The 27,667-nt window shown below is 39.8% G+C and overlaps 1 protein-coding gene and 1 long non-coding RNA gene across 6 annotated transcripts in view; one reads left to right on the top strand and one right to left on the bottom strand.

Annotated features, from left to right (window-relative positions):
- LOC141490761 (uncharacterized) overlaps positions 1-11,268 on the bottom strand; it is a 733,557-nt gene extending 722,289 nt beyond the window's left edge. For all 4 annotated transcript variants that reach the window (XR_012469329.1, XR_012469327.1, XR_012469330.1 and 1 more), the window contains exon 1: positions 10,404-11,268. This is a non-coding gene — a long non-coding RNA (uncharacterized LOC141490761). The remainder of the gene's footprint in view (positions 1-10,403) is intronic.
- Positions 11,269-16,391: 5,123 nt separating this feature from the next.
- DNAJC19 (DnaJ heat shock protein family (Hsp40) member C19) lies at positions 16,392-27,259 on the top strand. Of its 2 annotated transcripts, none has more exons than XM_074191004.1 (6): positions 16,392-16,491; positions 18,741-18,792; positions 18,880-18,953; positions 23,298-23,377; positions 24,882-24,952; positions 27,093-27,259. In XM_074191004.1, exons 1-6 carry the CDS (start codon positions 16,489-16,491, stop codon positions 27,161-27,163), a joined length of 351 nt encoding a protein of 116 aa, XP_074047105.1. In that variant the 5' UTR covers positions 16,392-16,488; the 3' UTR covers positions 27,164-27,259. The 2 variants fall into 2 exon arrangements, with proteins under 2 accessions (XP_074047105.1, XP_074047107.1); XM_074191006.1 differs by lacking the exon at positions 16,392-16,491 and adding an exon at positions 16,663-16,671.
- Positions 27,260-27,667: the final 408 nt, after the last annotated feature.

Genomic DNA, 27,667 nt, shown 5'->3' with positions numbered 1-27,667 from the left:
TTGCACCAGAATTTTCTTTTTTTTTTAAGGTTTTTGCAAGGCAAATGGGGTTAAGTGGCTTGCCCAAGGCCACACAGCTTGGTAATTATTAAGTGTCTGAGGTCGGATTTGAACCCAGGTACTCCTGACTCCAAGGGCCAGTGCTTTATCCACTGTGCCACCTAGCCGCCCCAACACCAGAATTTTCTTTGGATTTACTCACTAAGAACATTCCAAATCCTATGGCTATATAATAGCCTCATTTTCAGGATATATGGGACAGTTTTCTTTTTTTAAAAAAAAAAAGGAATGCTTATTTTTTAAGTACAGTTTGTTTTCAACTAACTTTTATTATTTTCTCTTCCTTTCTGCCCCACCCCAATACAAAGAAAGAGAAAAAAAGGTCATACATAATTTACATACTTAAGTAAAATGAATTCTCATATTGATCATGTCAACAAATGTTTATTTCCTTCTGCATCTTGATCCTATTACTCCTCTGGTAAGAAGTGGGGAATGCTTCATCAGTTCAGGTTCTCAGAAATCCTGGTTGGTCATTACATTGATCAAAATCAGTTGACTCATATTCTATAAAGATGACCATTTTCTATTTCATATTGAGGGGAAAGACATAAATCTATCTGGGTCTTAAACCATAATCTGGAGTGACGTCTACAAAAGCTCTTGAGCAAGCCAGAGATCCAGATTTGGATAAACTAGAATTATAGATTTAGAACCAAAACTAATCTGAAAAGGGTATTTAGGCTAGAAAATAGAAGCCTGGGAAATGCAGACTTAATCACACAGAAAATAAGTATAGTGGACTAGAATCCAAGCTTAGGTCTTGGACTCTAAATTTCACATTGTTTTTTTTTTTCCTATTGTACCATGCTGGCCAGTAAATCTGAGAAGTGAACTCAGTTTCCAGACTTCTAAAGGGAAGGAGTTCATCCATTTTTTCATCCATTAGTCTATAAAATGCTGGTCAGTCTGTTGCGTGAAGAGATTCAAAGACAAAAACAAAGATAGCCTCTGCATTTAAGGAGTTTGCCTTTTACTGGGAAGACACAACAAGTTTGCAAGTAAATACAAAATAGAGATGCAGCTTGGGGTGATGAGCAGAGAGCCAATTTAGGAATCAGAAAGACCTAGATTTGAATCCCATCTTTGACACATGCTATCTGTGTACCCCTCAGAAAGTTACCTAGCCCCACATCATCCCAAATAATTCTTTTTAAGAATATAAATGACAGCAAAGATTGGGATTCACTCTAGTAGAGTTTTTCAGGGCTGGAGCTCTCATGCACTGATATCAAAGGTTTGAAAAAAATAAAAGTCAAAACAAAGTCAAAAGAACAAACTTTTACAAAAAAAATTGTAACACCAGAAACTTCTGGAAGGTTTCTTCTTATCCTTCTGCAAATAGATTTTCTCTGCCTGATATCTTAAATAATCAATGATCATTTATCAAGCTCTTTATTATGAATCATTCATTATCCCAAAACTCAATGATACAGTCACAAACATAATCCTTTCCCTCCACTCATACTCTAATAGAGGAAATATATAAATAACCAGGAACACAGAAGGCACACATGGTACCTTTTATTATACCCAGGATTTACAAAATGAATAGAAGATAATCTCAAAGAAGGGCAGCTTGATGGTACAGTAGAGAGAGAGAGAGAGTGCCAGGCCTGGAGTCATCTTCCCAAATTCAAATCTGGTTTCAGACACTTATTAGTTGTATCAGACTCTGGGTAAGTCACCTACCCCTGCTTACCTGAGTTTCCTTATCTGGTAAATGAACTGGAGAAGGAAATGGCAAACCAGTCCAGGATCTTTGCCAGGAAAACCTCAAATGGAAGAGTTGAACACAACTGACATGACTGAACAACAAAAATCTCAGAGAGAAAGCACCAGAGGATAGAGGAGGAGGTTAGATCTAGCAGACTTAATCTGTCTTCAAATTATCATACTTACTTGCAAATGAATAGTTCTCTGAAAAAGGGGTATAATACAAACATACTCGTTGAATGTGACACATCTCTGGGAGATCATGAAGAACAAAAGATTTATCTGTGCTTTATTTGATGTCCCTGACCTTGATATCTAGTCCTGGGAAATTTTACATTAAATTATTAAAGAGATGGTTTACAAGCATGCAGAAAGGGAAGCAACAAGCATTCAACTAGTCTAGAAAATCAGGGCAATACTATCATTGTAACTAATTTAGATAACAGCAAAGCAATTTTCTGAGTTCCTCATGCCATCCTTGTCAATAAGATGGAGAAATAAAGGCTAAACAAGAAAACTATTAGGGAGACTAAAAAATTGTTAAATAACCAGAACCAAAGAGTAATTATTGTTGGTTCAATCTCAAACTGAAGTTATTGTCAGCAGATCTGCAGATAATGCAAAAGCTGAAAGACAGACCAAATACTGGATGAAAAGATTCTGGAAAACTAGGAACTAATAGAATTAAATTAGAGATTCATAGGAGAGGAAGGGAAGAGAGTGGAAGAGGATAAGCATTTACATGGTGCCTACTATGTAACAGGCTAATCATTCTTTTATAAATACGAATTTATAATCAAAAAGTATTAAGCACCTTCCAACTGCCAAGTCCTATGATAGTTACTAAAGGTTACAAAGACTAAAAGGAGATCATCACCACATCCCTCAAGGAGTTTGCATTTTATAAGGAAAGCAACATGCATACACACATATATGCAGGAATGACTGAAAATAGCAAGTACCAACAAGCATAAAAAAATTAATTGATCATTTTACAATTCTCAGGAAATCAATCTTTATTGACGTGGGTCATTTGTGAAATAGTTCTCTGTGGATAATTAGACCACAGACTAACCAGAAAAAAACGAAAATTAATGTAAAATTAGTATCAATAATCAAAATTATAAAAATATATGGGATAATTAAAATGCTAACCTAACTTTATTTAAACAAATTACTGTTAACAAAAAAATAGGAAATAAGTAGAAGAATTGGCATCAATATCAATTGTAACTATTTATTCCAGCAACCAAGAATCCAAACAAAAACTGAAAACTAACCTGTTTTAGCCAGCAAACATTTGATCCCCTTGAACAGCAGAGAAAGATAGTGACCAAGAGCAGCATATTTATAAACTACCTTATAAAATCTTACAAAGAAGGATGTTGGAAAATTATGAGCAGTATAACCTACTCATAATGCATCAAGGAAGAGCAGAGGAAAGAATAAGATTAAAGAAAGTCTCATGAGAATCAACTGAGCATAATCCCCCAAAGAAACTGGAAACCAGACAAAAACACAACTCCCTAAAATAATGAAAGATTGAAAAGTTCTGAAAAAAATTAACAAACTTTTCAAAATCAAGGACAATGGAGCCACTGTAATTAGTTTTCATATCATAGTATCAGATATCAGCCAGTAAATGTTTGTCAAGCACCTACTAAGGGCAAAGCACCTGGAAAAACCAAAGACAGTCCTTGCTATCAAGGAGCTCACTATCTAACATGGGAGACAATAGAAAAACAACTATGTACAAGCACCAGAATTAAAGGGAGTGATGTGATGAGAGGATGGTGGTAACCTCAACAGTTAGAAATTAGGAAGATTAGAGGAAAAAATAATGGGTTCAGTTTGGGACATGTTGAATTTAACATATCTATAGAATATCCAGTTTGAGATGTCTGGAAATGTATGACTGGAGCTAAACTAGAGATTAGGAATATATACTTACGTGATGAAGAAGAAATGTCATGAAAGAAAATGAAGATAAGAAAGGTAACTAGAATGGATCAAATACACATAGAGATCTAAGGCACAGGTGTCACAAACTTGAGAGCAATGAAAGGTCAATTCTCAGGATATCGGAAAAATATTTAAAGGCATTTAAAAAAAAAACTTGAGTTTTATCACCACTACTGCTCCAAAAAAGACAAAGAGAAGAAATCAATTAATGATCAAACTATAGGCTCTCTTTCCCATCTCTACCAGGATGTTTACAGAATAATCTATCCACCCATCAAGGGATCAGACAGGCTTTTTTCAAATAATCTTCTAGAGTAGATCACGTCTATAGTCACACAATCTACTGAAAGGTGTAGCTAACACAAAATCCCATTGTGCTTATTGTTTATTGATTTTTTCAAAAAAAAAAAAGATTGACAGCAGTACTAAAAAAAAAAAGTCAGAGGTTTCATGGTATTTTTATCTCCCTATAGATTACTTTATCCAACAAAGCCTCTCCATTCTTTACTCTGTCCTGCATAGCATTTCAAGATTAATCCTCTAAGATATCCCTTTCAATAAGAGCCTACAATTGGACCCCTCTGCCAACTCTTTCAAAGGATATTTCTTAGCTTGCCAGTCAAACTCTCTTTTTCTTACCTAACCAATCTAACTAAACTTATTATTCTCCCTTATTTCTCTCCAAAACAAATTCTTGGCTCCACATAGAATGGTTTCTATGCTGTCCTCAACACACATCATGTTCACTCCTGCTTTAATATCTTACTTTCTATTCTGTCCCCTGGATAGAATGCTATCTATTCCACTAATAATCCTACATATCAGGGCAGCTAGGTGGCACAGTGGATAGAGCACTGGCCCTGGAGTTAGGATGACCTGAGTTCAAATTTGATCTCAGACACTCAGTAGGTACCTAGCTGTGTGAATTTGGGCAGGTCATTTAACCCCATCACCTTGCTAAAAACACAAAACAAGCAAAAAATAATCCGACATATCCTATCAAATTTCTCACATAAAGGTTTGGTATCCAAAATGTATAGACAACAAATAGAAATACAGGGTATCTCAAAAGTCATAATGCAGATTTGTGTGAATTCTTCCCGGTGCCTCCATTTTAGTGAAAGTGCCAAGTTGGTCAACCTTCATTCCTCTCTCAACTCTGCTATTGACTTTATGGACATCAAAATCAAGCCCCTGAGGGAGTTCTTTCATCTCCCCCTGCAATCTTTTGCCTTTATGCAGCCCTGGTTGGAGTATGAGTTCCTTGAGATAGGGTCTATATTTATTTTGACTTGTATTTATACCACCAACATTTAGCATGTTGCCTGGCACATACATGGTAAAGTGTTTAATAAATACTTCTTGTCTTTCTCATACAATACAAATCTTACTCAGTCTGGAGGATTTGGAGGGGAGGGAAAAATCAGTCACATTTTGACTTAGTCTAGTTATATGTTTATGCCTTGACTATATTTTCCTTTAACATAGTGTTTTTCCTGATTTCATTCTAAGATTCTCTTCACTTAATAAATACATTCAAGGGGTAGCTAGGTGGCATAGTGGATAAAGCACCAGCCTTGGAGTCAGGAGTGCCTGGGTTCAAATCCGGTCTCATACACTTAATAATTACCTAGCTGTGTAGCCTTGGGCAAGCCACTTAACCCCATTTGCCTTGCAAAAGGAAACCTAAATAAATACATTCAAGTATATTTATTCTCATAATTAAATAATGAATTGTTTAATTATTAATAATTGAATATTGTTGATAAATGGTTGATTAAACAATTAAGCAATTAGATTAAGCAATTAATTCAATCTTGATTCCCCAAGAAAAAAAGAAAATTAATTTTGGAAAACTGCAGAGAATAAAATTGGCCCCAAAGAAATAAGAAGCTATCTCTCCCCACCTCTTTGGCAGAAATGTAAGGGGAGGGTTATGGAACATTGTATGTAATGCCATTTTTCAATGTATTGGTTATTTCTTTTTCTTAATTTTTTTCTCTTCTTCCTCTTTTACTCTCTTAAAAACATTCTTTCTTATAAAGGATGGCTCTCTGAGTGGGAATGAGTAGAAAGAATAAAAAGGTAAATCTAGGTGAAAAAAAATCAGTAAAATCTTTTTTAAAGACTCCTACATTTCTTTCAAAAACTAACTCAAGTCCAGCTTACTCTCTGAATTTTCACAAGATTGTTTTTTTTTCTTTCCACCCTAATATTTTTTTTAGGTTTTTTTTTTTTTGGCAAAGCAATGGGGTTAAGTGGCTTGCCCAAGGCCACACAGCTAGGTAATCATTAAGTGTCTGAAGGCAGATTTGAACTCAGGTACTCCTGACTGGAAGTCACAACAGTTTAAAAAAAATCAAGTCTTGATTTGTAGCATTTGCCAATTTCCAAGGTGTAAATGGTTAGGCTAAAAATTTAACAACTGGCTCTCATGAGTCAGTATCAACTAACTCTAGCACATTTCTGGGCCCTAATCTCTCATTTCCGTCTCTTCTCCCTAATGTTCCTTCATTATAGTAAAATTAAAGGCATTTATTCATCCAACTCTGTGCTTGTATTCTACTCTCCTTTGATCATTTCAGAAGAAAGTAAGTTCAAGGATCACCAACTTCCCCCATCCCTTCCTCCTTGTTTTTACAGTTTTCAATGTGTCTATTCTAATTATAAGAAATAAGTTCCCTTTCCTTCATCCTCCTTTCATCCCTGATATATTCCTTTTTTCCTTCTCTTTTTTATCCTAATTCCATCAAAACATAATAAAGTTATTTTGAGATATTTTTATTCTAAGACCCCTGATGAAATTAGGATCCTGAAGTAACAGTTGTATCATCTCACCTTATTAAAATTCAAAATCTTCATCCTTTTAAACTCTTTCTATTTATTCTTTTGTATTGATTTTTAAATATCTTTGTTTTGTGTTCATATTTCAAAGTTTTTATTCAGTTCTGGTCTTTTCATGAGAAATGCTTAGAAATCCTCTCTTTTTATTATATTCTCATTTTCCCCATTAGGATTTTATTCAATTTTGCAAATTAAGTTATTATTTTATATGCCTTATTATTATTTTATATATCTTGTCTTTTGGAACATGATATTACATGTTCTCCTCTCTTTTGTAGTGGTAGCTTTTAAATCTTTTATAATTCTGACTGTGACTCCTTACCTCATGAACTATCTCTCTTACACACACACACACACACACACACACACACACACACACACACAGAATCTGTAGGTTTACACTGAGACACAAGTCCCGTTTTCAGTCCACACGAGATTTATGATCTATTAGTCCAAAGCAACAAAAATTACTAATCCTTCCTGTTCCCATGAAAAGGCACCACTTCACAAGATTGTAGAAAGAGCAAAGAAAACAAGATGCCTAAATTTGTAAACTTTTGTAAAGACCATAGTTAGAAGGTATAATTTTTTTTCCTTAGAGACTACTTTGACTTTGTTGTTTTTTCATTACTGACATTACCTTTAATAAATTTATCTGTTGTTTCTATTATCCACCAATTTTTAGTAGTAAGTCAATTACTTTGTAAATCTTAAAGCATTTTATAAACTTTGGCTGTTGTTATTATCATCGTTTTACCAGATCATTGACCTTTTGAAATATTCAAGTGTAAGCTTGGGGGGGGGGGGGGGAGGTGGCTCTTTTTACTTATTTTGCATGTTTGATGGTACCAGAAGGCTTGAAAAGAAACTTCTTCAAGTTCTTTTACTTACTTCCTGAGGGCAAAATAATGAAGGTTTTGCAAATTAACTTAATTGCCTGAAATTCAGTGTTTGTATCTTAATAGGGCATAAGCATGGTATAGTGGCAAGAGTACTGGTTTTGAGGTTAAAGCAACTAGGTTCAAATTCTCCCTCAGATCCTCAGGACTCCTTGAGCACTTAACTCATGTGACTTCCTTGAGCTATAGTTTCTCCAACTATAAAGTAAGGAGATTGGACCAGATGGGTTTTGAGATTCCTTCAGTTATAGGTTTAAGATTCTATTAGCCTAAATACATGTTTTTAATTAATGTAAGTATTTAAGCACCGAATCAATCTTTTGTCTGTCCTCAAGGAGGTCTTATCAGCTGTTGGAACAATTGCAAATCACCTAGTTTCTGCATATCATATGATTCTTATACAATGCATTTTACTCCTGAAACCCTTCATTATTGTGATTATTCCACAGTCCATAAAATCCTGAGAACATCAGACCCTTGATCTCTTTCCTGTTAAGAACCCTACTCAGAAAATCACAGTTGGAAGGGACCTCAGAGACTGTCATGTTCATTTGAAGATCTCCAGGAAGGGCTGAACAAATGAAAGTCTGATAAACGATGTAATTTGCTCCAAGGTGTTCTCTGTGTCATTGACATGAGGATGAACACTGATGAGGCCTCCCTCTTATAATGTTAAAAAGTTTGTGAGACATAATTTCTAGGTAAACCTTTTATTCATAAAAGGAAGTCATTTAGCTATCTCTCTCTTGGACCAAAGGCAATCATGACGGTAGGCTTGTGGTTTATATGCCCTTGGAAAAGTGGGTTTTCCAAAAGATGGCAATGCATTCTCACTAGTTAACAAACTCTATTCCCAGAATACCCCCAACCCTGAGTAACAAATAGAGAATCTACCCCAACCTGTATATCAGCTTGAGTGGAACATAATGGACAATATTCATTTTAGGTTAAAAGTCTGATCTAGTTGGGAGAGAACAGCAGTACTCAAAATGAGAAGAATATTAATCCTATCTTCCATCAGCCCTGTCCTTGGGAGACTGGGTTTTGGTCAAGAAAATAGGGCAGGAGTAAAAAAAAAGCTTGGATCTACCCAATTTAGTAATTGGCTATTAATATAAGAAAAATAATCATTTTTCTCCCTATAGAGCAGGGGTATCCAACCTTTTAGCTCTTCTAGGCCTCAATGCCCAACAAAAACTTGTATCCCTTAACAAGTTTCTGTTGGGCATTGCAGCCCAGAAAAGCCAAAAAGGTTGGACACCCCTACTCTAGAAGGTATGAAGCCCTCCAGTGATGATGATTTTGATCCAACAAGGAGTTATTTCCTTGGAAAACATGAACTTTACAAGATATGTCCTTACATTGCCCTGGGTTTTCCCATTAAGGTCACATTAAGGAACACAGATTCAGACCTGGAAAAGGAGGACAGAAGTCATGGAGCCCAACCTCCTCATTTTACAATTAATGAGCAATCAATCAGAGAAGTTAGCTGACATAACTGTCATAGGTTAAATTTGAACCTAGCTCTTCCTGACTTCCTGTAATTCCATGACTGATTTCTAAACATTCATGTTTCTGAGCTACTCTTTTGAAAATTTTTCTTTAAAAGAGACAAAGACAGAGAAGAGACTGGGAGGATGGACAGAGTTAAAAGGAACCCTTAGGATCAGTTAGTTTATTTGACCAATAAGAAAACTGAGGGCTTCTTTACAGGCTATATCTCTCAGTAGAAAGTAAACTCTAGGAGGCAAGGACTGATTTTCATTTTTGTGTTTTTTATGCTCTGCAGCACACCTAGAATGTGCCTTCCACACAGTAAATGTTTAATAAATGTCTATTGGTTTGAATTAGCCTGGTGGAGAGACTTAGGAGCAAAGCTGCAGTGATGATTTTAGTTGGAGATTAAAAAAATTCCCCAGCCATTACAGGTATTCAAATATAGATGGGATTTCTTTGGAAGAAAATGAATGGGGGGCAGCTAGGTACACAGTGGATAGAGCACTGGCCCTGGAGTCAGGAGGACTTAATAATTACTTGTGTGGCCTTGGGCAAGTTACTTAGCCCCATTGCCTTGCTTCCCCCCCCCCCCCAAAAAAATGAGTATTTTCTCATCCCTGGGATCATAATATCATAGATCAAGGGATGAAAGAGATCTTAGACATCACCAAATCCAACTGTTTCATCTTACAGATATGAAAACAGAACCCTGGAAAGAAGTGACCATTTAAGGGCCAGAATGGTTCCCCTGAGCTGGCTGGACCAGATTCTCTCTGACTGAGATGAGGCCATGTTTCCTACCGGTCACCAATGTTGTTTCTGACCACAATATTTGATCTCTCCAATTTCGGCTGATGCACTTTCTCAAGTGCTTTTTATCCCATCCCTCTTCAGCCCCTCTGCCATCCAGCCCCATCCAACATGGCTTGAAACGGGACTTCCCCAACAGACCCTCGAGGGCAGCTTTGTTCTATATGACATGATGTTATTAATACATGGCACGATGTTATTCATAATCCTCACAAACAAGTTGCAGACCACCTATTTCATCCTCATTAAACTGCCATACCAGCAATCAAGTCATCAAGCCTGTCTGCCAGCCCTCCTCCCCCAATATCCCAGCCTCTCACATAGATGCTGTCCATGGTCAGTTCCATGAAGCTGACAGCCCAGCAGGGAGGCCTCCATTTATGCAGAGCAGAAAACCAATGAGTGAGGGGAACTAAAGCTGTGAGAACAAAGGGACAGAAGTGAAGGAGAGAGATGCTCAGAGAGAAGGACAGGAGTGTTTACTGACCAGACCAGAACTGGAAGAAGGACAGATGAGCTCTCCACTCACACACTCTGCGACCCTGGACAAGTTTCTTCTGCAAATTTTAGGGTTTTTTCCTCTATAAAACAGGATTAATAATAGTACCTACCTACCTGGGTTGTTGTAATTCTTGCCCTTCGTTCTCAGAGGACCAAAATGATATCCCTATGTTAGAGTCAAGGTAGTGGGTAATCTGACTGTGGGCTGATCAGACCAAAATGAACTCAGAATGCTGAACCAAAGGTCAGGCACAAATAGTCCACATGAACACCTGGGGTGGATTCTCTGAACTTGCACATTTCATGATTCTTTCTTGCTCATAAAGCAAAGCACCCCCTCTGATGAGGGCTCAGCTTGCTGGGCAGTTCTGTGCCAATGTCTCCCACATGTACAATCAAAGCCAGAGTTCTTAAGAGAGACCTTGAAAGTGTCTTTATATCACTTTTTCTGACTCCAACATGAGCACTTACCCTGTGTGAATTCTCCATAAAATAATCTTGTTGACCAGCACACGTTTTAGCATTCAAACAAAACATAGGAAGACCATCAGAGTTGCATTCTCCGTAGTAACATTGGCATGCTTGGCAGTTTAGCTCAAGAAAGGACCTCAGTGCCTGGGATCTTCTCCTGCCGGCGGATCTTCAGAATATTCCTAGGACAATTTAAATGGAAGCAGTTCCATTTCCTGGTTTGGCACTGGTAGATTGTCCAGATTTCACAGGCATACAACAATGAGGTCAGCACAACAGCTCTGTAGACCTTCAATATGATCCTCAGTCTAATACCTTTTCTCTCCCACAGTTGTTTTTGGAGCCTCTTCAGCTAGCTCTGGCAATGTGAGTGTCAACCTCATTATCAGTGTGTACCTCCCTGGGGAGCACCCTGCCAAGATAATTGAACTTGTCCACAGTATTCAAAACTTCTCCATTTGCTTTTATTTGACGATTCCACATATGGATGGTGTGGAGTTGGCTGATGGAGCACCTATGGTCATAAATTTAAATAAGATAATGTACATAAAGTACTTTATAAACCTTAAAATGAATCATCTAATGTAAGCAATCATAATTTTTATCATTCTCATCAGGTAGAGCGAGATAGAAATGGTGGTGAGAAAACTCACTGAATTTATTATTCTCTTATGCTGAACATTCAGTGTATTGTTTAACAGAGAGATCAAATGACTTGGTTTTTTACAACTGAACAGACATGTTGGGATTTAAATTCATCTCCAGGAGTACCCCAGGGGCAGAGGACAACAGAAGTGATATTATTTTATCACATTCATATATGATTTTGATTTCTTCCATTAGATCTCTACATACTGAAAGCTATTTAGAGTTAATATTAGTGTTAATACAAGCATTGATATTAATTTTCAGTATTAGTACTAGCATTAATATTAGTATCAGTGACAGGACTGTTATCAGTAATGGTATTAATAGTAATACCCTAGTAATAGTGCTAGTGCTCATATTAATATTGGTATCACCACTAGTACTAGTATTAATATAAATATTAATAGTAGTATCAGTGTTAGTATTAATATTAAAATTAGTGGTTGTTTTAATATCATTGTATTCTAGTGCTACTATGCACATTAGTATTAATATTAGCATTTAATATCCTTGTCTTGTGTAAAGGACAGAATGGTTGTTAGAAGAAAACTTGAAAAAAGTGTCTTTTTCTGATGTACATACAGTTTCTTTCTCAGACTGACCTAACAATTACCCTTTGGACTAAACAAGCACAAGAATATCACAGATTAGAGTTTGGAAGTATCCTTCAGGTTTTTATTCATTTGTTCATTCAAGTATTTATTAATAAGTGACTACTGGGCAGCATGCTATGTGCTGGGATATGACAGAATCCAAAACCACTCCTCTCTTTTGACTATTAGGAGACACCCTGTTTTCCAGAGTCAAGGCTCAGCAAGTAAGTTGTAACCTGAGTCTGGCAAAACAATAATCCTTTGCACTCACTCTCTGATTGAACTTTACTGCAACTCAATCACAGAACTGATGGTCCCTGACACCAGCAGGTCCAATCATGAAGCCCCGCTATACATGGATATTTTTGTCACTAGGCAACTTGGCCTCTCTGTTGTTATTATGCCTTACCGCTATTGCCACATTACAGCATTTGATTCTTTGTCTAAACACAAATATATAAATCAAGGTTTAACCCCACTGCCCTGGGTCTCCTATTAGAGGAGACCTTGGCACATGCCTTTAATTCCCTTTCCCCAGTTAAATAAAGAAAGCTTTTTGCTTATAACCTAATTGAGTTCTTCAGTATTTTTACAGTTAACAGAAATGGCAAATACAAAGATAGAATAAGAAATAGTCCTTGCCTTCAAGGACTATTGAGTTTATGTTGAGGTTTATCCTGACACCAAACTGAAATTTGCTTCTTTGTCACTTCTCATTGATCCCATTTCACAAAACAAAATATGTCTAATCTTTTTTTCTAAATGGGAGCCCTTCAAAAGTTTGAAAATAGCTATGATCTTCTACCCAAGTCTTCTCTTTTCTAAGCTAAACATCTGTGGTACCTCCAACCAATCCTAAAACAGTATGACTGCAAGAATCTTTACAACTTGATTCCCATCCTCTTGACATGTTCTAGCTTATCAGTATCCTTTTTAAAATGTGTTGCCCAGAACTGAACAGATATGATCTGACCTGGATATAGTTCAGAGGGAATGTTATCTCCTTTTCCCTCAAAATTGTACCTCTTTTCATGACATACAAGACTGTAAAATATGTCTTTGTTGGGGGTTATTTGCATGAGGCAAAAAGATTCTGTTGGGTTACTGATGGAGTGGAATGGTTAGGATTTTTAAAACTTCTTTCTCTTGCTCCCACTTTTGAAATTTGGCTATTAATTTTTTTTTCCCAAACACTCTCCTTTCTCCTCCTGGTTGTGACTTTCCCTCTTCATTACTACTCTTGCCTCTACCTTCTGGGGGTAGTCTCCTTGAACATGAATTAGAGTAAAATAAGGATGATCACCGGACCTACTAGGCAGCTCTCCCTAACCCTTCACCTCTCACCAGACAAGAAACAATGATAAATTTACCTGCTTCCTAAGGGAAATTTGAACCAATAAGTTTATCCCACTTTAAGGAAGTTATGAAACATAAATCAATAAAATTCTTTCATTTAATTCCTGAGCCCCCAGAAGAAATTTTTCATTGTTTAGTCATGTCTGACTCTTTGTGACTCCATTTGGGATTTTCTTGGCAAAAATACTGGAATGGGTTTGTCATTTTCTTCTCTAGTTCATTTTACAGAAGAGAAAACTAAGGATGAAGTGATTTGCCCAGGGTCACATAGTATCTGATATGAACTCACAAAAATGAGTCCTCCTGTTTCTAGGCTTGTTTCCTATTTCCTATGCCATTAAGTTGCCCATAAAGAAGAAAAGATGCCAAAATTCTCTAACAGAGATTCTATTACTTCTATTTCATTCTCTGTGTGACATACCAATCAACTCCTCTCCCTAACATCTCATTCCCAGTTTTGAAACACATTCAAATAATAATTATAGTCGGTCACACTTGTATCTTATGCTAATTTTCAATATTAATTGAATGGAAAGGTAACAAGTTTAAAAAATACATAACCTTTGGACTTACTAAGATCTAAGCAGACAGGAAGAGAGAAGAAACGGGCAAATAATATATATCAGTTATCTTGTTTTGGGCCATAGACACACTTGTGTTGGTCTAAAGTTCTTCTCCCAGTCTTGGATGGGAAGAGATAGCAATGGCAGTGTAAGCTCAATGGTTGTCCAAATGTTAGTTATCCTATCTACCTCCACACCTATAAAAAAAAAAAAGTCTAAGATATATATAGCCTACATCCAATCGTTTGTCTTCTCAAGGTGGAGGGAGGTAAGAAAGGGGAAGAATTTGGAATCAAAGTTTTAAATATATATATTAAAAATTGTTGGGGCAGCTAGGTGGTATAGTGGATAAAGCACTGGCCCTGGAGTCAGGAGTACCTGGGTTCAAATCCGGTCTCAGACACTTAATAATTACCTAACTGTGTGGCCTTGGGCAAGACACTTAACTCTATTTGCCTTGCAAAAAAAAAAAAACTAAAAAAAAATTGTTTCTAGGACACTCAGAAGTTAAGTGACTTAGGGTCTCATAAATATGGGTTTTATGCCACAGGAGGGATTTGAACTATGGTCTTCCTGGCTAGACACACACACACACACACACACACACACACACACACACAGAAACAGACACTTATCATCCAAGTATATTGTGCAACAAGGTGACTCAGGACAGAGCACTGGGTCTGGAGTCAAGAAGACCTGAGTTCAAATCCAAGTTCAGACAATTACTTAACTGTATGATTCTGGGCAAGTTACTTGACCTCTGTTTGTTTTAATCCACTGGAAAAGGAAATGGAAAATCACTCTGGTATCTTTGTTGAGGAAACTGCATAGAAAACATGGTCCATGGGATCAGGAAGAGTTGGACATGACTGAATGACAACAAAGTTGGGCAGATTTTTCCTCCTTCTTTCCTTTAAAGCCTTTTTGGTTAGATTTGTAAGACTTCACTCAAATATTTTCTAGTCATTATTAGTATAATACATATCTGGTTGGGTGCCTATCATTCTTGCATTTTAAATTGTGGTCCAGAAATCTAAATGCCATTCTTAGATGATACTTTCTCAATCAGATGTTCACTTCCAAAATGTTTTTCCCTTCTGAATCCCTTGCCTTTGAAAAGCTGAGCAGCAAAGCCCCCTAACAGAACCTTAGCCCCCTAATGTCTTTATATAATCTTGAGCGAGGCTTCCTCATGCAGGGGACATGAGCCTGTTGGGATTCAGTCCTGGAAACTGAGGGATACTGTGTCCACTAAGTACTTCGCAGTTGGCTTCAATGATTTCGCAGTCTGGATTGGCACTCATTTGAGCAAATGAGTCAAGGTGCTGGAATAGGACTTTGCGAGAGAGAAAGATAAAATAACAGCAGCTTGGTCTCCAGTCGATACAGTATTCACTCGCCTGATTCTGCAGGCCTGGCACTGAGTCGGCACCCTGTGGTTCTAGTGATTAGCATTTTTACCCAGTGTGTCTTTAAGGTGCTGGTATTTTAGGCTTACTAGGTTCACGAGCCAGATCCGATGAAGGCCTCGGCTCCCGAAGCGAAATCTTGGCATCCTTTCTGTGCGTGGGCTATCAGATGATCCCTGATGGCCGCTGTGGCATTTGGGGGCTCCTGGCCAACAACCAGCTGTATTATGAGATTTTATCTCCGCTTTGTATTAAGATTCCTAATTTACACTCATGGCCACAGCATCCTGATCCGGATTCTGAGCCCCCTAGCTATCTACAAGGCTTTTCTCCATTCACTTGCTAAGCCTGATGGCCTTTTCTCAGTCTTCAGTGTTTCCCCACCTCCTGGAATCACCGGTTTCTTTCAAAACCTAGTTCAAGTCCCGCTTCCTCTGTGGCCCCAGAAGATCCTTGTATCTATTTTGCATTCCCTGGATGTAGTTTCAGGTGCGCAGTCCCTATCCGTGTCTGCACTTGCCAACGGGCACGGCGCCTGGTATACAGCGGGCGCCTGACAAGTGCAGGGCCCCCCCGGGCTCTCCCGCCTGGTCCTCACCCTGGCCTCTAGCCCTGCCCCCACCCGCGCTACCCGTCCTCCGTCTCCCTGGCTGGGCCCTGGCAGCCCAGGGTCCTGCCCCGGGCATCTTCCCTCTCCTTTCTCGGGCCAGGCTGCCCTGGGTTCAAGGCCAAGCTCCAACCCGGGCTCGGTCACCGGGCCCCGGCGGCCTCAGTTTCCTCTTCGGTAAAAAGCGCGGGAGAAGGGAGTGACCACGCCCCCCGGCCCAGGTCACGGCCGGCACGGTCCCGGGGAAGGCGCCGCCCCCCCGCTCCCGGGACCCCACGTGAGCGGCTCCCCTCCCCCCCGGAAGAGGCCGGCAGGGGGCGGGACAGCGGCCCCGGAGCGTCCCTCTGGCTCGGCCAATAGGAGCTCGCGGCGGCCGGCCGCGGCCAATCCTCCGGGCCCGGCGCTCGCGCTCCCTTTTACGACGGTGGGGCCGCCGCGCTTTGCGGCAGCCGCTGTGGGTGACCCCGGCGTGGGCGCTCTGGGCGCTGCGGGAGCCGAGGCGGCGGCGCGGCCTGCGCGGGGTGCGGCGGGGCCGCCGCGGGGCCGGCCATGGTGAGCGGCCCGGGCTGCGGGGTGCGGGGGTGCGGCGGGGCCCGGCCATGGTGAGCGGCCCGGCCTGCGGGGTGCGGGGGTGCGGCGGGGCCGGCCATGGTGAGCGGCCCGGGCTGCGGGGGTGCGGCTGCCTGAGCGGCCCGGGCTGCGGGGTGCGGGGGTGCGGCGGGGCCGGCCATGGTGAGCGGCCCGGGCTGCGGGGTGCGGGGGCGGCCCGGGCTGCGGCGGGGCCCGGCCATGGTGAGCGGCCCGGGCTGCGGGGTGCGGGGGTGCGGCGGGGCCCGGCCATGGTGAGCGGCCCGGGCTGCGGGGGCGCGGGGTCACCGGTGCATCCCGGCCCCGAGCCCCGCGAGGCCCCTGCAGCTCGGGGGTGCGGACCGTGTGCGCGTGTCCGTGTGTCCGTCTGTCTGTGTGTCAGTGTGTCTGTGTGTGTCCGTCGGTCTGTGCGCGTGTCCGTCTGTGCCCTTCGGTCTGTGTGTCCGTGTGTCCGTCTGCGCGTGTCTGTCTGCCTGTGTGTTTGTGTGTCCGTCTGTCTCTGTGTGTCTGTCTGTGTGTGTCCGTCGGTCTCTGTGTGTCCCTGTGTGTCTGTGTGTCCGTCTGTCTCTGTGTGTCAGTCTGTGTCTGTGTGTATCAGTGTATCCGTCTGTCTGTCTCTGTGTGACAGTCTGTGTGTGTCAGTGTGTCCGTCTGTCTCTGTGTGTGTCAGTGTGTCCGTCAGTCTCTGTGTGTCAGTCTGTGTGTGTCAGTGTGTCCGTGTGTCAGTGTGTCCGTCTGTCTGTGTGTGTCAGTGTGTCCGTCAGTCTCTGTGTGTCAGTCTGTGTGTGTCAGTGTGTCCGTCAGTCTCTGTGTGTCTTTCTGTGCGCGCGCGCTTCACGGGTGTCCGTGTCCCCATGGTGGGGACAGCCTGGGCTGTGCGTGTGTACGTGTGGGGCCCGTCCGCCTCTTCATATGTGCACGCGTGAGTCCAGGCGTGTGTGTGTCCTCGTGTGTGCACTGTAAAGGCTTCGTGTGTAATTTAACTCTGTCATTTCACAAGTATAGATGAGTGTGCTTGCTGTATGGGGTGTGTGTGTGTGTAGAACTTGGAGCAAAGCACACCAATTGCACATTAACCAGGTAGGGCTTGAAAATAAGGAAGAACTAGAGGGCAGCTCGGTGGAGCATTGGAGTCAGGAGAAACCGAGTTCAAATCCACCTCAGACACTTAATAATGACCTAGCTGTGTGGCCTTGTGCAAGCCACTTCACCCCATTGCCTTGCAAAAAACCTAAAAATTAAATTAAAAAAAAATAAAAAATAAGGAAGAACTAAGTGACTATAATAGACTGTCCTCCAAAGGAGGGGTTCCTATGCACAGGGGTCTTTGATTAAGGGCTGACTGACCTCCCCACTGATAGTGTTCTGCCTTGATTCAGTGGTGCCTTCTGGTTCCATTCAATTCTGAAATTCTGGGGGGTTTTTTCCCCTTAACTAAAAGACTTCCAAATTCTTCCTCTAACTGTTCCTCTTAATGATCACAGATGCAGAATCCTCTCCAGTAGAGGGAATGGGAGGAGCTTGTGCAGATGGAAGCCCTCCAGGCTTTGTCCTTTCAGTTCTACAGGGCTTTCCATTGGTAACCGCTTTCTCCTAATCTTAGAGGAGGCAACTGACAATAACTCCCCTCCAGTTTTGATTCTGTCCTCTTGGTGCCCTTGTTTCAATCTTCCGTCTTTAAGTCCTCATTTCAAAACCCAAAAAATAATAATAATTTTTAAATATCAGAAGATCATAGATTTAAAGTTGGAAGGTCATTAGAGCAGTTTTAGAAATGCTTGGTTTTTTTGTTTATGGGGAGGGCAATGAGGTTAAGTGACTTGCCCAAGGTCATTCAGCTAGTAAGTACCACAGTGTCAGACTCCACAGCTGGTATTCAATCCATCATACCACCGAGATTCCCTGTTATTACCTTTTTTAAAAAAATAAATTATTAGGGGAGGCTAGGTGGCATAGTGGATAGAGCATCAGCCCTGGAGTCAGGAGTACCTGAGTTCAAATCCAGCCTCAGATATATAATAATTACCTAGCTGTGTGGCCATGGGCAAGTCACTTAACCCCATTGCCTTGAAAAAACTAAAAAAAATAAAATTAAATAAATTATAGTAGTGAAATATAAACTAAAAATTGTAAAGAAGGAAAGTGAGATGAGGAGTAATATGAAAGGGGAAGGGAAGGGATGGAAGAAGTAACTCTTTTTCTCCCTTCTCTAGGCCAGCACAATGGTAGCAGTTGGACTGACAGTTGCCGCCGCAGGATTTGCAGGTTGGTAGCTGATAAGGAGAGTAGATGGGACATAGGGGACCTGGGACTTTATTTTTATGTAAAGTTCTGTTCACTTTTTTGTTTAAGGCCGCTATGTTTTGCAAACCATGAAGCATGTGGAGCCTCAAGTAAAGCAAGCTATTCGAAGTCTACCAAAATGTGTAAGATTTCTTCTTTTATGCCTTTAAACAATTTCAGATCATTATTCAAGTCTTAGTTTGAAACTCTGCCCACTTCTTCTCCCCACCCAAGAGAGGATCTGGGTCCCTGAAGAGGTCCCGTGTCACTAGACAAGCCAATCAGTGTTGTTGGGTCCAAGCTGCAAGTACAGTACCTGAGATCTAGAATAGGGATACTTAACCTACATTTCAGCACATCTGTGAATGTAGATGAGGAAAAACATTACCTCCCCATTTCAATATAATTGATTTCCTTTGCAGTCCTTATTTTACATCTTGCATTTAAAAACATGATTCTGAGATGTGCATAGACTTCACCATACTGTCAAAGGGATGCACATACAAACAATTGTTAACCTCTGATCTAGAATACCTGAAAGGTAGATGGGTACCAACTGGAAGAATGTCTTTTTATTCAAAATTAACCTTAGCAGCTTCTTTCCACACTGTTCCCTTGTTTTCATCTCTTAAAAAGTTTGGTAGCCCAAGCCTAAGAAATTGTGGTCAGAAGAGATGGCCCAGATCTCCTGTGCTCCCGGCAGTGTCATTCTCCCCACAGACCAGCTCCATCCTTGGTGTGATAGGGCCAAGTGGCAGATCCCAATACAAGGAAGATGCCTGCATTCCAAAGTGCCATCCACTTGGACACCCTTAGTACTTGGCTTCTGAAAATCAATTATTAGGAGTTTGAAATGTTTGCTTTCTCTACATGAAAGGTGACACTGTTCTTTCCCAAAGATAGTCTGTACAGAACCTGTTAGGGCACTAATCGCCCATTGTTGGACATTTCACAGTCTCTGAGATACAACTTTAGTCATTCTCTCTGGACCATCATTTTCTCGTCTATGAAACGAGGAGATTGGACTAGATGGAATCAGTCCTCCTCAGAAACCATCCCCATGACCAAGTAGTCCACAGTGCTGAATCCACCTCAGCAACGGGGTCAGCCTCTAGGAGTCTGATCTTAGAAGGACCACAGTCAGCAGTGGCATAGGCTATTGTTCTGAGAGTCAGAGACAAAGTCCAAACTTGATCCTCACCAGGACCCCCTATCTGGCCCAAATTTGAGGCATCCAGTGGTGGAGGGCTCCCTGTTCTCTTAGGTCCTGCTTTGTTCTCACCTTAACTTAGATCTTTTCAGAAGAGTCACTTATAAGGGAGGATGTCTCCTAGCTCTCCAAGCTGTTCCCCACATACCTGCCAAAGCAAAGAAGGCTCAGTCCTGCACCTTGTAGTTACAGGCCCATGCTCTCTTTTCTTCTCTCCCCTTTCTCTTTCTAGCTCTTCCCTTGTACATGACCTTGTCTGCCCTGCTTCCACACTCAGAACACTGACTCTCTTTACCTCTGCCACTGACACACAATGCCAAGTGCCACCTGATCTCTTTCTGAGGCTACCAGTTGGGATCTTCCCCCAAAATTAGTGTCTACTTTATATTTACTTATTTGTGTATACACTATCTACCAGCTGGGATGTAAGCTCTTTCCAGGCAGTGACTTGTTTTTGTGGTCTCTGGCATCCAGGCCCATAGCTGGAGACTACAGGTACTTAGTAAAGATTGGTTGAATTAGATTTGAATTCAAGTATAGGACAATTTCTACATTAAATGTACACTCAGGGCTAAATATAACAAATTTGTCCCAATGTTCCAACCTGTTAACAGTTTTTCAGACCCTTTTTCCATGTTACCAGCCATCAGGGTTTTCATATTAGAAGTTGCTGATTTAAAATAGTGAACAGAACAGAACTGTGCAGTACATTACCAGAGACTCTCAGCCTCTTCTAGATGATCATTCAACATTTCCATGCCTACCTGTCTGGCTCACATCCCAGTGTTGTCCATAAGGTATCCTCAGAGATGTTGTCATGATTTGTTGAAGTCATCCCCTTTGTAATATTGGGAGAAGGACAAAGACACGGTCGGTCTGGCATGACTTGTTTATAGTGAATCCAGTGACCACAGTTACTGATGGTTTTTCTTTTCCAACGTTTTCCATCAATGATTTAGTTTCTCATCTTTTATCTAGTTCTATGGTGCCTCTGCTCTCCACAGTTGCCAAAAGATTAGTGGTCAGACACTTATTATCTGTGGGTTATTTAACCACCCTGTGATGTGATGTGCCCAGGCTGGCTGTCTTTACCGAATCTCAAAGTCAGACGACACTTGTATAATGAGGATTAGACTGGGATATATCAGTCCACTGTACCTAGGCCACCTGATACCTGATAAAATTAGGCCTATCTTTTATCTTAGGGGCTTCTGTTCCACTGGGTGCGAAGACATTCTTTTCAGCAGTAATTAAAATCTGCAATTTTCATTGTTCCTTTAAATAACTGAAAACAATGAGCACATCTCCCACCCTGACCTACCTAAGCCATACTTCAGGTCCAATATCCCAAACCCTGGGGAATGGTCTTCATGGCAAATCCCTTCCTTTTCTCAATCCTCTGCCATGTATTCCCTTGGGCTTGTTGAGTTCTTTCTAGAAGCATAAAAGGGGTGGCTAGGTGGCACAGTGGATAGAGCACCAGCCCTAGAGTCAGGAGGACCTGAGTTCAAATCTGGCCTCAGACACTTAATAATTACCTAGCTGTGTGGCCTTGGGCAAGCCACTTAACCCCATTGCCTTGCAAAAACCTAGAAGCATAATTACTCTTTGGTTCTGATCATTCAACAATTTTTTAGTCCCCCAATAGTTATTGCTGTCATTGCTCCATCTTGTCCAGAAAGATGACAGGAGGAACTTGGACAATTGCTTTGCTGTTATCTAAATCATTTACAATGATAGTATTGCCCTGATCTGGACTAGTTGAACTGTCATTGCTTCCCTTTCTGCATGCTTGTTAACCATCCCTTTAATAATTTAATGTGAAATTTCTCAGGACTAGAAATCACAGTCTGTGACAATATCTACTCTCCTCTAAAACAGAGATAGCTCTTTTGTTCTTCAAGATCTACCGGAGACCTGTCACATCTGCCAGATTTTTCAGAATGTACTGTAACACATTTTTAGAGAAATATCCCTTTGCAAGTAAGTGTGATAATTTGCAGACATATCTAACCCTAATTCTTGCTAGCCATGTTCCCCTCTCCCCCACTTCTATCCTCTGGTGCTTTCTTTCTGAGATTTTTGTTGTTCAGTTATCAGTAGTGTCCAACTCTTCCTGACAGTTCATACTCTTCATATCCTTAATTTACATTTTAGTTCCTTTCCTGCCCAAAGATCATTTTTCTTGGTAGTGACAGTAAGCAGAAGGGGCATTAAGGAATCCTCCTTTCTATTCAAATTGATAGAACAGCCTGAAGCTGCCATCTAATCACGTCCATATCTTGGGTTTGTGATTTTGTTTGCCAGGCTCAGCACATTGAAGTCTTTCGTTCCAGAATTCTTCTAGGTCCCAGCAAATCTTCTAACCAAAAATCTTTTCATCTTTGAATCTACAGCCTTCTACTTCTGTTTTGGAACATCTGATTTCATCATAGAACTTCTCCAGTTGTTAATTTTTCATAGGAACCCTTTATTAGAGCAGCATTTCTTGGTAGTGTCCTGCCCTGGAGGCCCCCAGTCATTGCTAACTTGTCTCTGAAATCTCCTAAAGTCTGCAGAGAGACTATTACCTTCCGTGACTTCACAAACCCTAAGATAACTGGGTCACTTGATGCCAAAGTTTTTGTGGTTCTTTAGTTTCCCCGACCATTGGGATAGAACCAGGGCAAGTGAAGCATTTTCTTGGACTCTGCTTCTAAGAGAGCAGAGAATTGGATTTTCAAATCAAAGTAAAGCCAGTGCAGAGCACCAGGTGGTTCTTAGTGAATATTTAGTGACGGACAGCTGCTCTCTCGGCCCAGACTTTGTGAGCCCCTGAATCAAGTATATCTCCATTCCTTATATATGACTCCGCAGACTAAAGCACACTCCTCATGGCAATTACTGACTTTTCTCCTCTTGGATCCCTCCATCCCAATCAAGAGATAGGCTTTTTTGAGTTCCTCTTGTCGCTAGCTCCCTCATGCCTGCGTGGTTGTCTTCATTCAGTAGTGTTGAGTAGTGCTGAGAAGGGAGCCTCATCTGGTGACCTTTTAGATTGATTCTCCAGTATCTTGAGCATCACTTCAACTCTAATTTAGTGCAACTGGTAAAGCTGTAAGAAACCCTTAATGATATTCCATGTAAATTCCATTTCTGTCAAACAAAAATAAAGTTCTTCAGTCAAATATTATTCTTAATCTTTTTTTTTAAAGATTCTTTTGAAGATTTTGTGCAAAATCATTCTCTGCTTTTCCTAGTCCATTAATTGTTCTTACTGCTGCCTTTTCTCTTTTAGGCCTTCAGTGGTGGCTATTACAGAGGCGGATTTGAACCCAAAATGACAAAGCGAGAAGCAGCACTAATATTAGGAGTAAGGTAAGTCAGGCTCCAAATTCGCTCTAAGGCATTGGTATGTGAGCAAAAGAAATTTCCACCATTTAGAGGGTGAAGATGTGAATGTTCATCTCCTATGATTGCTGTGCTTTGGAAGGTCCAGCTCATCTGTTTGTGAATACTATTGTCACCAGTATGACCACTGTATCCACATGGGCCCTTCCCTTTAAACCTGCTGCAGTCCCAAAGAAGGGCTGCTTGAGAGGAAGATTTGTGTGGAGCTGAATAAAGAACTGGCCTACCTTGCTGCTTCCAGAGCCTTAGCTCAAAACAGTTTGGGGTGAATAGTGGAGGTAACATGAGTCACATCATTTTTACCATTGAATTCAGCATATGATCTTACATTAGCCTTCTTCATTAACATAATTTTGCAATAAAATTTAGTACAATCTTGTAATAAGTATTTTAAAAACCTATAAAACCCTATTGTGGGTGTGGTAAGATGCCTTTCTCCATAACTAACCACATCTTAATGATGATTAATCAACTGAAAGCATCAGACCAGGGCTTTGGTAGAATGAGGACTGGATTTGGTGTCAGAAGACCTGATCAAATCCCAGCTATCATTTATAGTCGCTGTCTTTGGCCAGTTATCTTACCTAACTGAGATTTAGTTTTCTTATCTAACCTACCATTCCAGTCCTTCACAGCACTAAGTCTGATTCTCTGATCCTTATCTTTATGGTTTTAATCCTAGTATATTTTCATAGCGAACTGGGTTTATGACAATACAGTAATTTTAATGCTCTTAAAAGGAACAGAACATAGCTAATAGGCTTATGAGCTATGATTAGATTTAGTGACTGATTTATCTATTGTATTGTTCTATCAGTTGTATTGTCCTTATATCATAAATAAGCTTTCTGAAATGTAAAAAAAAAGTGATATCTCTAACCAGAATTAATCTAGAGTAAGGACATACAGCATTTTTATTTTGAGCAAGTCTCAATGTCAGAGGAATTATTTAAAGTATTACTCATTGTTTGTCTTAAGGAAAAATTTTCCAAAAGACTTTTAAATAGTGATAAATGCCCTTTTCCCAGATCAGTGATCTTGTTCTTGACAGCTCTTTTTTGTGTTACTAACCAATTAGTCTATTCTTAGGAAGTTTTCTATTATGTAAACTCCCTTTCATTTCCAAATATTGAAATATTAAGCAATTTTCTGGGAGTGTTTATAATAATGTTAAACTATTCCACTTGAGTGAAATCCATCATTCTTCTGACCAGAACATTTATTTTTCATATTCAGAAGACTTTGCTGATTTTGTCAAAACAAATGAAGATTTAGTTTGATTAACTTGAGTTTTACTCATATTGTAATGAATCGTGGCAGTGGTGCTTATATAGGGCTGTGCCATGACCCACAACTCTCAATGGCTTAGTCATTTCTATTTATGCTTGATGTGGCATATATTCATTAATAGTTGTTTAGGGAAAAAAAGAGGGTTTTTTGAGGCCCAATGTCATTGATTTTTCTTTATTAGTCCTACAGCCAGTAAAGGGAAAATTAGGGATGCTCACCGACGAATCATGCTTTTAAACCACCCAGACAAGGGTAAGTAGTCATTATATTCTTTTTTTTTTTTTTTTTTTTGCAAGGCAATGGGGTTAAGTGGCTTGCCAAGGCCACACAGCTAGGTAATTATTAAGTGTCTGAGACCAGATTTGAAGCCAGGTTCTCTTGACTCCAGGGCTGGTGCTTTATCCACTGCGCCACCTAGCCACCCTGATTATATTCTTAATGTAAACCTTACTGGTGATTTTTTTTTAACAAAATAAAAGAGAAGAATTCACTTGGTGGTTTTTCCAAGGAAAAAGCTTTAAGTCAGTTACACATTTCAGGTAAAATGTCATATGTTATGTGTTTTTTCAAAATGTTTTCAGCTGTGTCCAAATCTTCACGACCCCATTTTGGGTTTTCTTGGCAGTTACTGGAGTAGTTTGCCATTTCCCTCAGATCATTTTACAGATTGGGGGAAACTGAGACAAAGTGACTTGCCTACAGTCAGTCATGTGACTAGTGTCTGAGGCCAGATTCAAATTCAGGAAGTTGAATCTTTCTGATTCTAGACCTGGCACTTTATCCGCTGTGCCATCTCACTGCCTTTTTTTTCTTTTTCTTTTTCTTTTTTTTTGGCAAAACATTTGGGGAAAATTTCTGATTATCAAAATTCAAAATGCCTTCTCTAAGCATTTATAAATTGGTAACCAGCTGTGATTGAGAGGTTTCATTGATGTTTTAAAGAATAATATCAGTCAGTTTACTACTTATCCATCATTCAGCCTAGCCATAACACATGAAAAAACAACCAGTGGGGTTTTTTTTTATTTAAGTCACCTTAAGTGACCTTTTTGACCCCATCCAACACCTGTGCCACCTGCCTCACATGTTTCTAATGCACTTGATCAGATGTAGGTAGATCTCCAATGGCCTCACTTTCTATCAAACCTTCTGGGGTTTGGGAGCCATTTTTGTTTCAAGGAAGAGTTTTGTCCTAGAATATCATCTTTGGTATACTTGTTACTAAATACACACAAGAACTCCTTTTCAGTGTCTCAGTGCTTCCTAGATGGTCAATTAGAATGATCTCTGGGAAAACTACTATGAAAAATGTGAGGCCAAAAGTATCACTTAGTGCTTGGGATTCTAAAATTTGGCCTCTGAAGAGTTGTTGCTCATCTTCAGCAGAATTAGAACTCCCACACTGGACCCTTGACTGGGTACATTTGACCTTGGTATTTGCTGTAGTAAACCCAAATTTAGAGTCTTCAGAGAATACAAACATACCTGAGGAGGCAGCTTATTTGTGGACTATTTACTTCCTATTTGCTTTATGGCAAGAAAATATCCCATTATGTGATAATTCAGTAAGTGGATTTGAAAGAAAAAGTTTGAGCTATTAAAAGTAACTTTTGTTTTCTTATGAGTAACCAAGGCAATTTAACTTGGAATAATAAGTCAGATGAAATGTTTGGAGGTTTCTTTACATGCATGTAATACAATAACTCGTTACTTCTCCAGTACCTCAGTGACTTGAAGCAAAGAATTCAGTAGCAGCAAAGAGCTTTTTCTTCCAAGGAAAAACTTAGAAGGGATTCCTTACTTTGGTTTTTTACTGATTACTTTAAGCAGAGAACTAATTACTGGTTACCTAGTTTCCTAAACCACAACACATAAGGATCCTCAAAAGAGGAAGCATGACTGTTAGAAAATGAGGAATAATGTAAGAAACAGACACAGGTATTCTTTCTGGGTAGAGGCAGACAGCCCTTTACATATCAGTCGCCCATTAGGACATTAGAATTTACAATATCTAAAAGTTATTTATGTTTGTAATGATGACTGAGTCATCAAGAATACCTCAAATTATGTTCCTTGGGACTGCATTTATCACAACACATTAATAATATTTTAGAAAAGTTTCCATCAAAATCATTAAATGTATTTATATTTAAAGGAATAAGCTTTCTTTTATCTTGAGAGTTCACTTTTAGAGAGTCTTGTTCTTTGCTAATGCTAACTAAAAGGAATGTTATAATTTTTTAAGTATTTTATATTGCCTATGATAGTTGAGTATACAGTTCCAGTGTTAATTAGTGGCAAAAGAAAAATATATATTATATTCTATGGTCAGATAAAACATTTCTTTGCCCAACCTCCTTAACTGTTCCTTTTCTTTTTTCTTATATTATAGGAGGATCTCCTTATGTAGCGGCCAAAATCAATGAAGCTAAAGATTTATTAGAAAGTCAAGCTAAGAAGTAAAATTAGTACACAGATAATTTTAAATTTATATATACATCAATTTATGTGTAGGAGTCCTGATATTTTATAATAACTTCATAAAAGCTGTAATATTTCTTTACTGGTTGCATTAGTTGGTATAATTTGTTTTGTTCTTTTCATTAACTTTGATACCACTATAATTATTAGATTACAAATGTTATGGTCTTATAAGTTATGAATAGGTTTCCTAATGGGAATTGAGTAGAACCTGAAACATGATTCCTTAGTTAACTTACCTATATTTAGAATCCTGCAGAAACAAATCATCCCTCTTATGACCTAACAAATTGGTGCCCATTTGCCTGCAGTATTTTATATTAATTTACCATATTGATTCCACAAGGCTCAAATAACTTTGCAGATTTATAAAATAGATAATCAATATAGCAAGTCATGTAAGAGAAAGATGTGGTTTATCGTGGCATTTTTTGCATTAAGTACACTGTCCCATAATACTATATTCTTTTGTTTTTAGGAATTTTT

Source organism: Macrotis lagotis, chromosome 6 (assembly GCF_037893015.1).
Source record: "Macrotis lagotis isolate mMagLag1 chromosome 6, bilby.v1.9.chrom.fasta, whole genome shotgun sequence".
NCBI lineage: Eukaryota > Metazoa > Chordata > Mammalia > Peramelemorphia > Peramelidae > Macrotis > Macrotis lagotis.
This window is presented reverse-complemented; position numbering and strand designations above follow the sequence as displayed.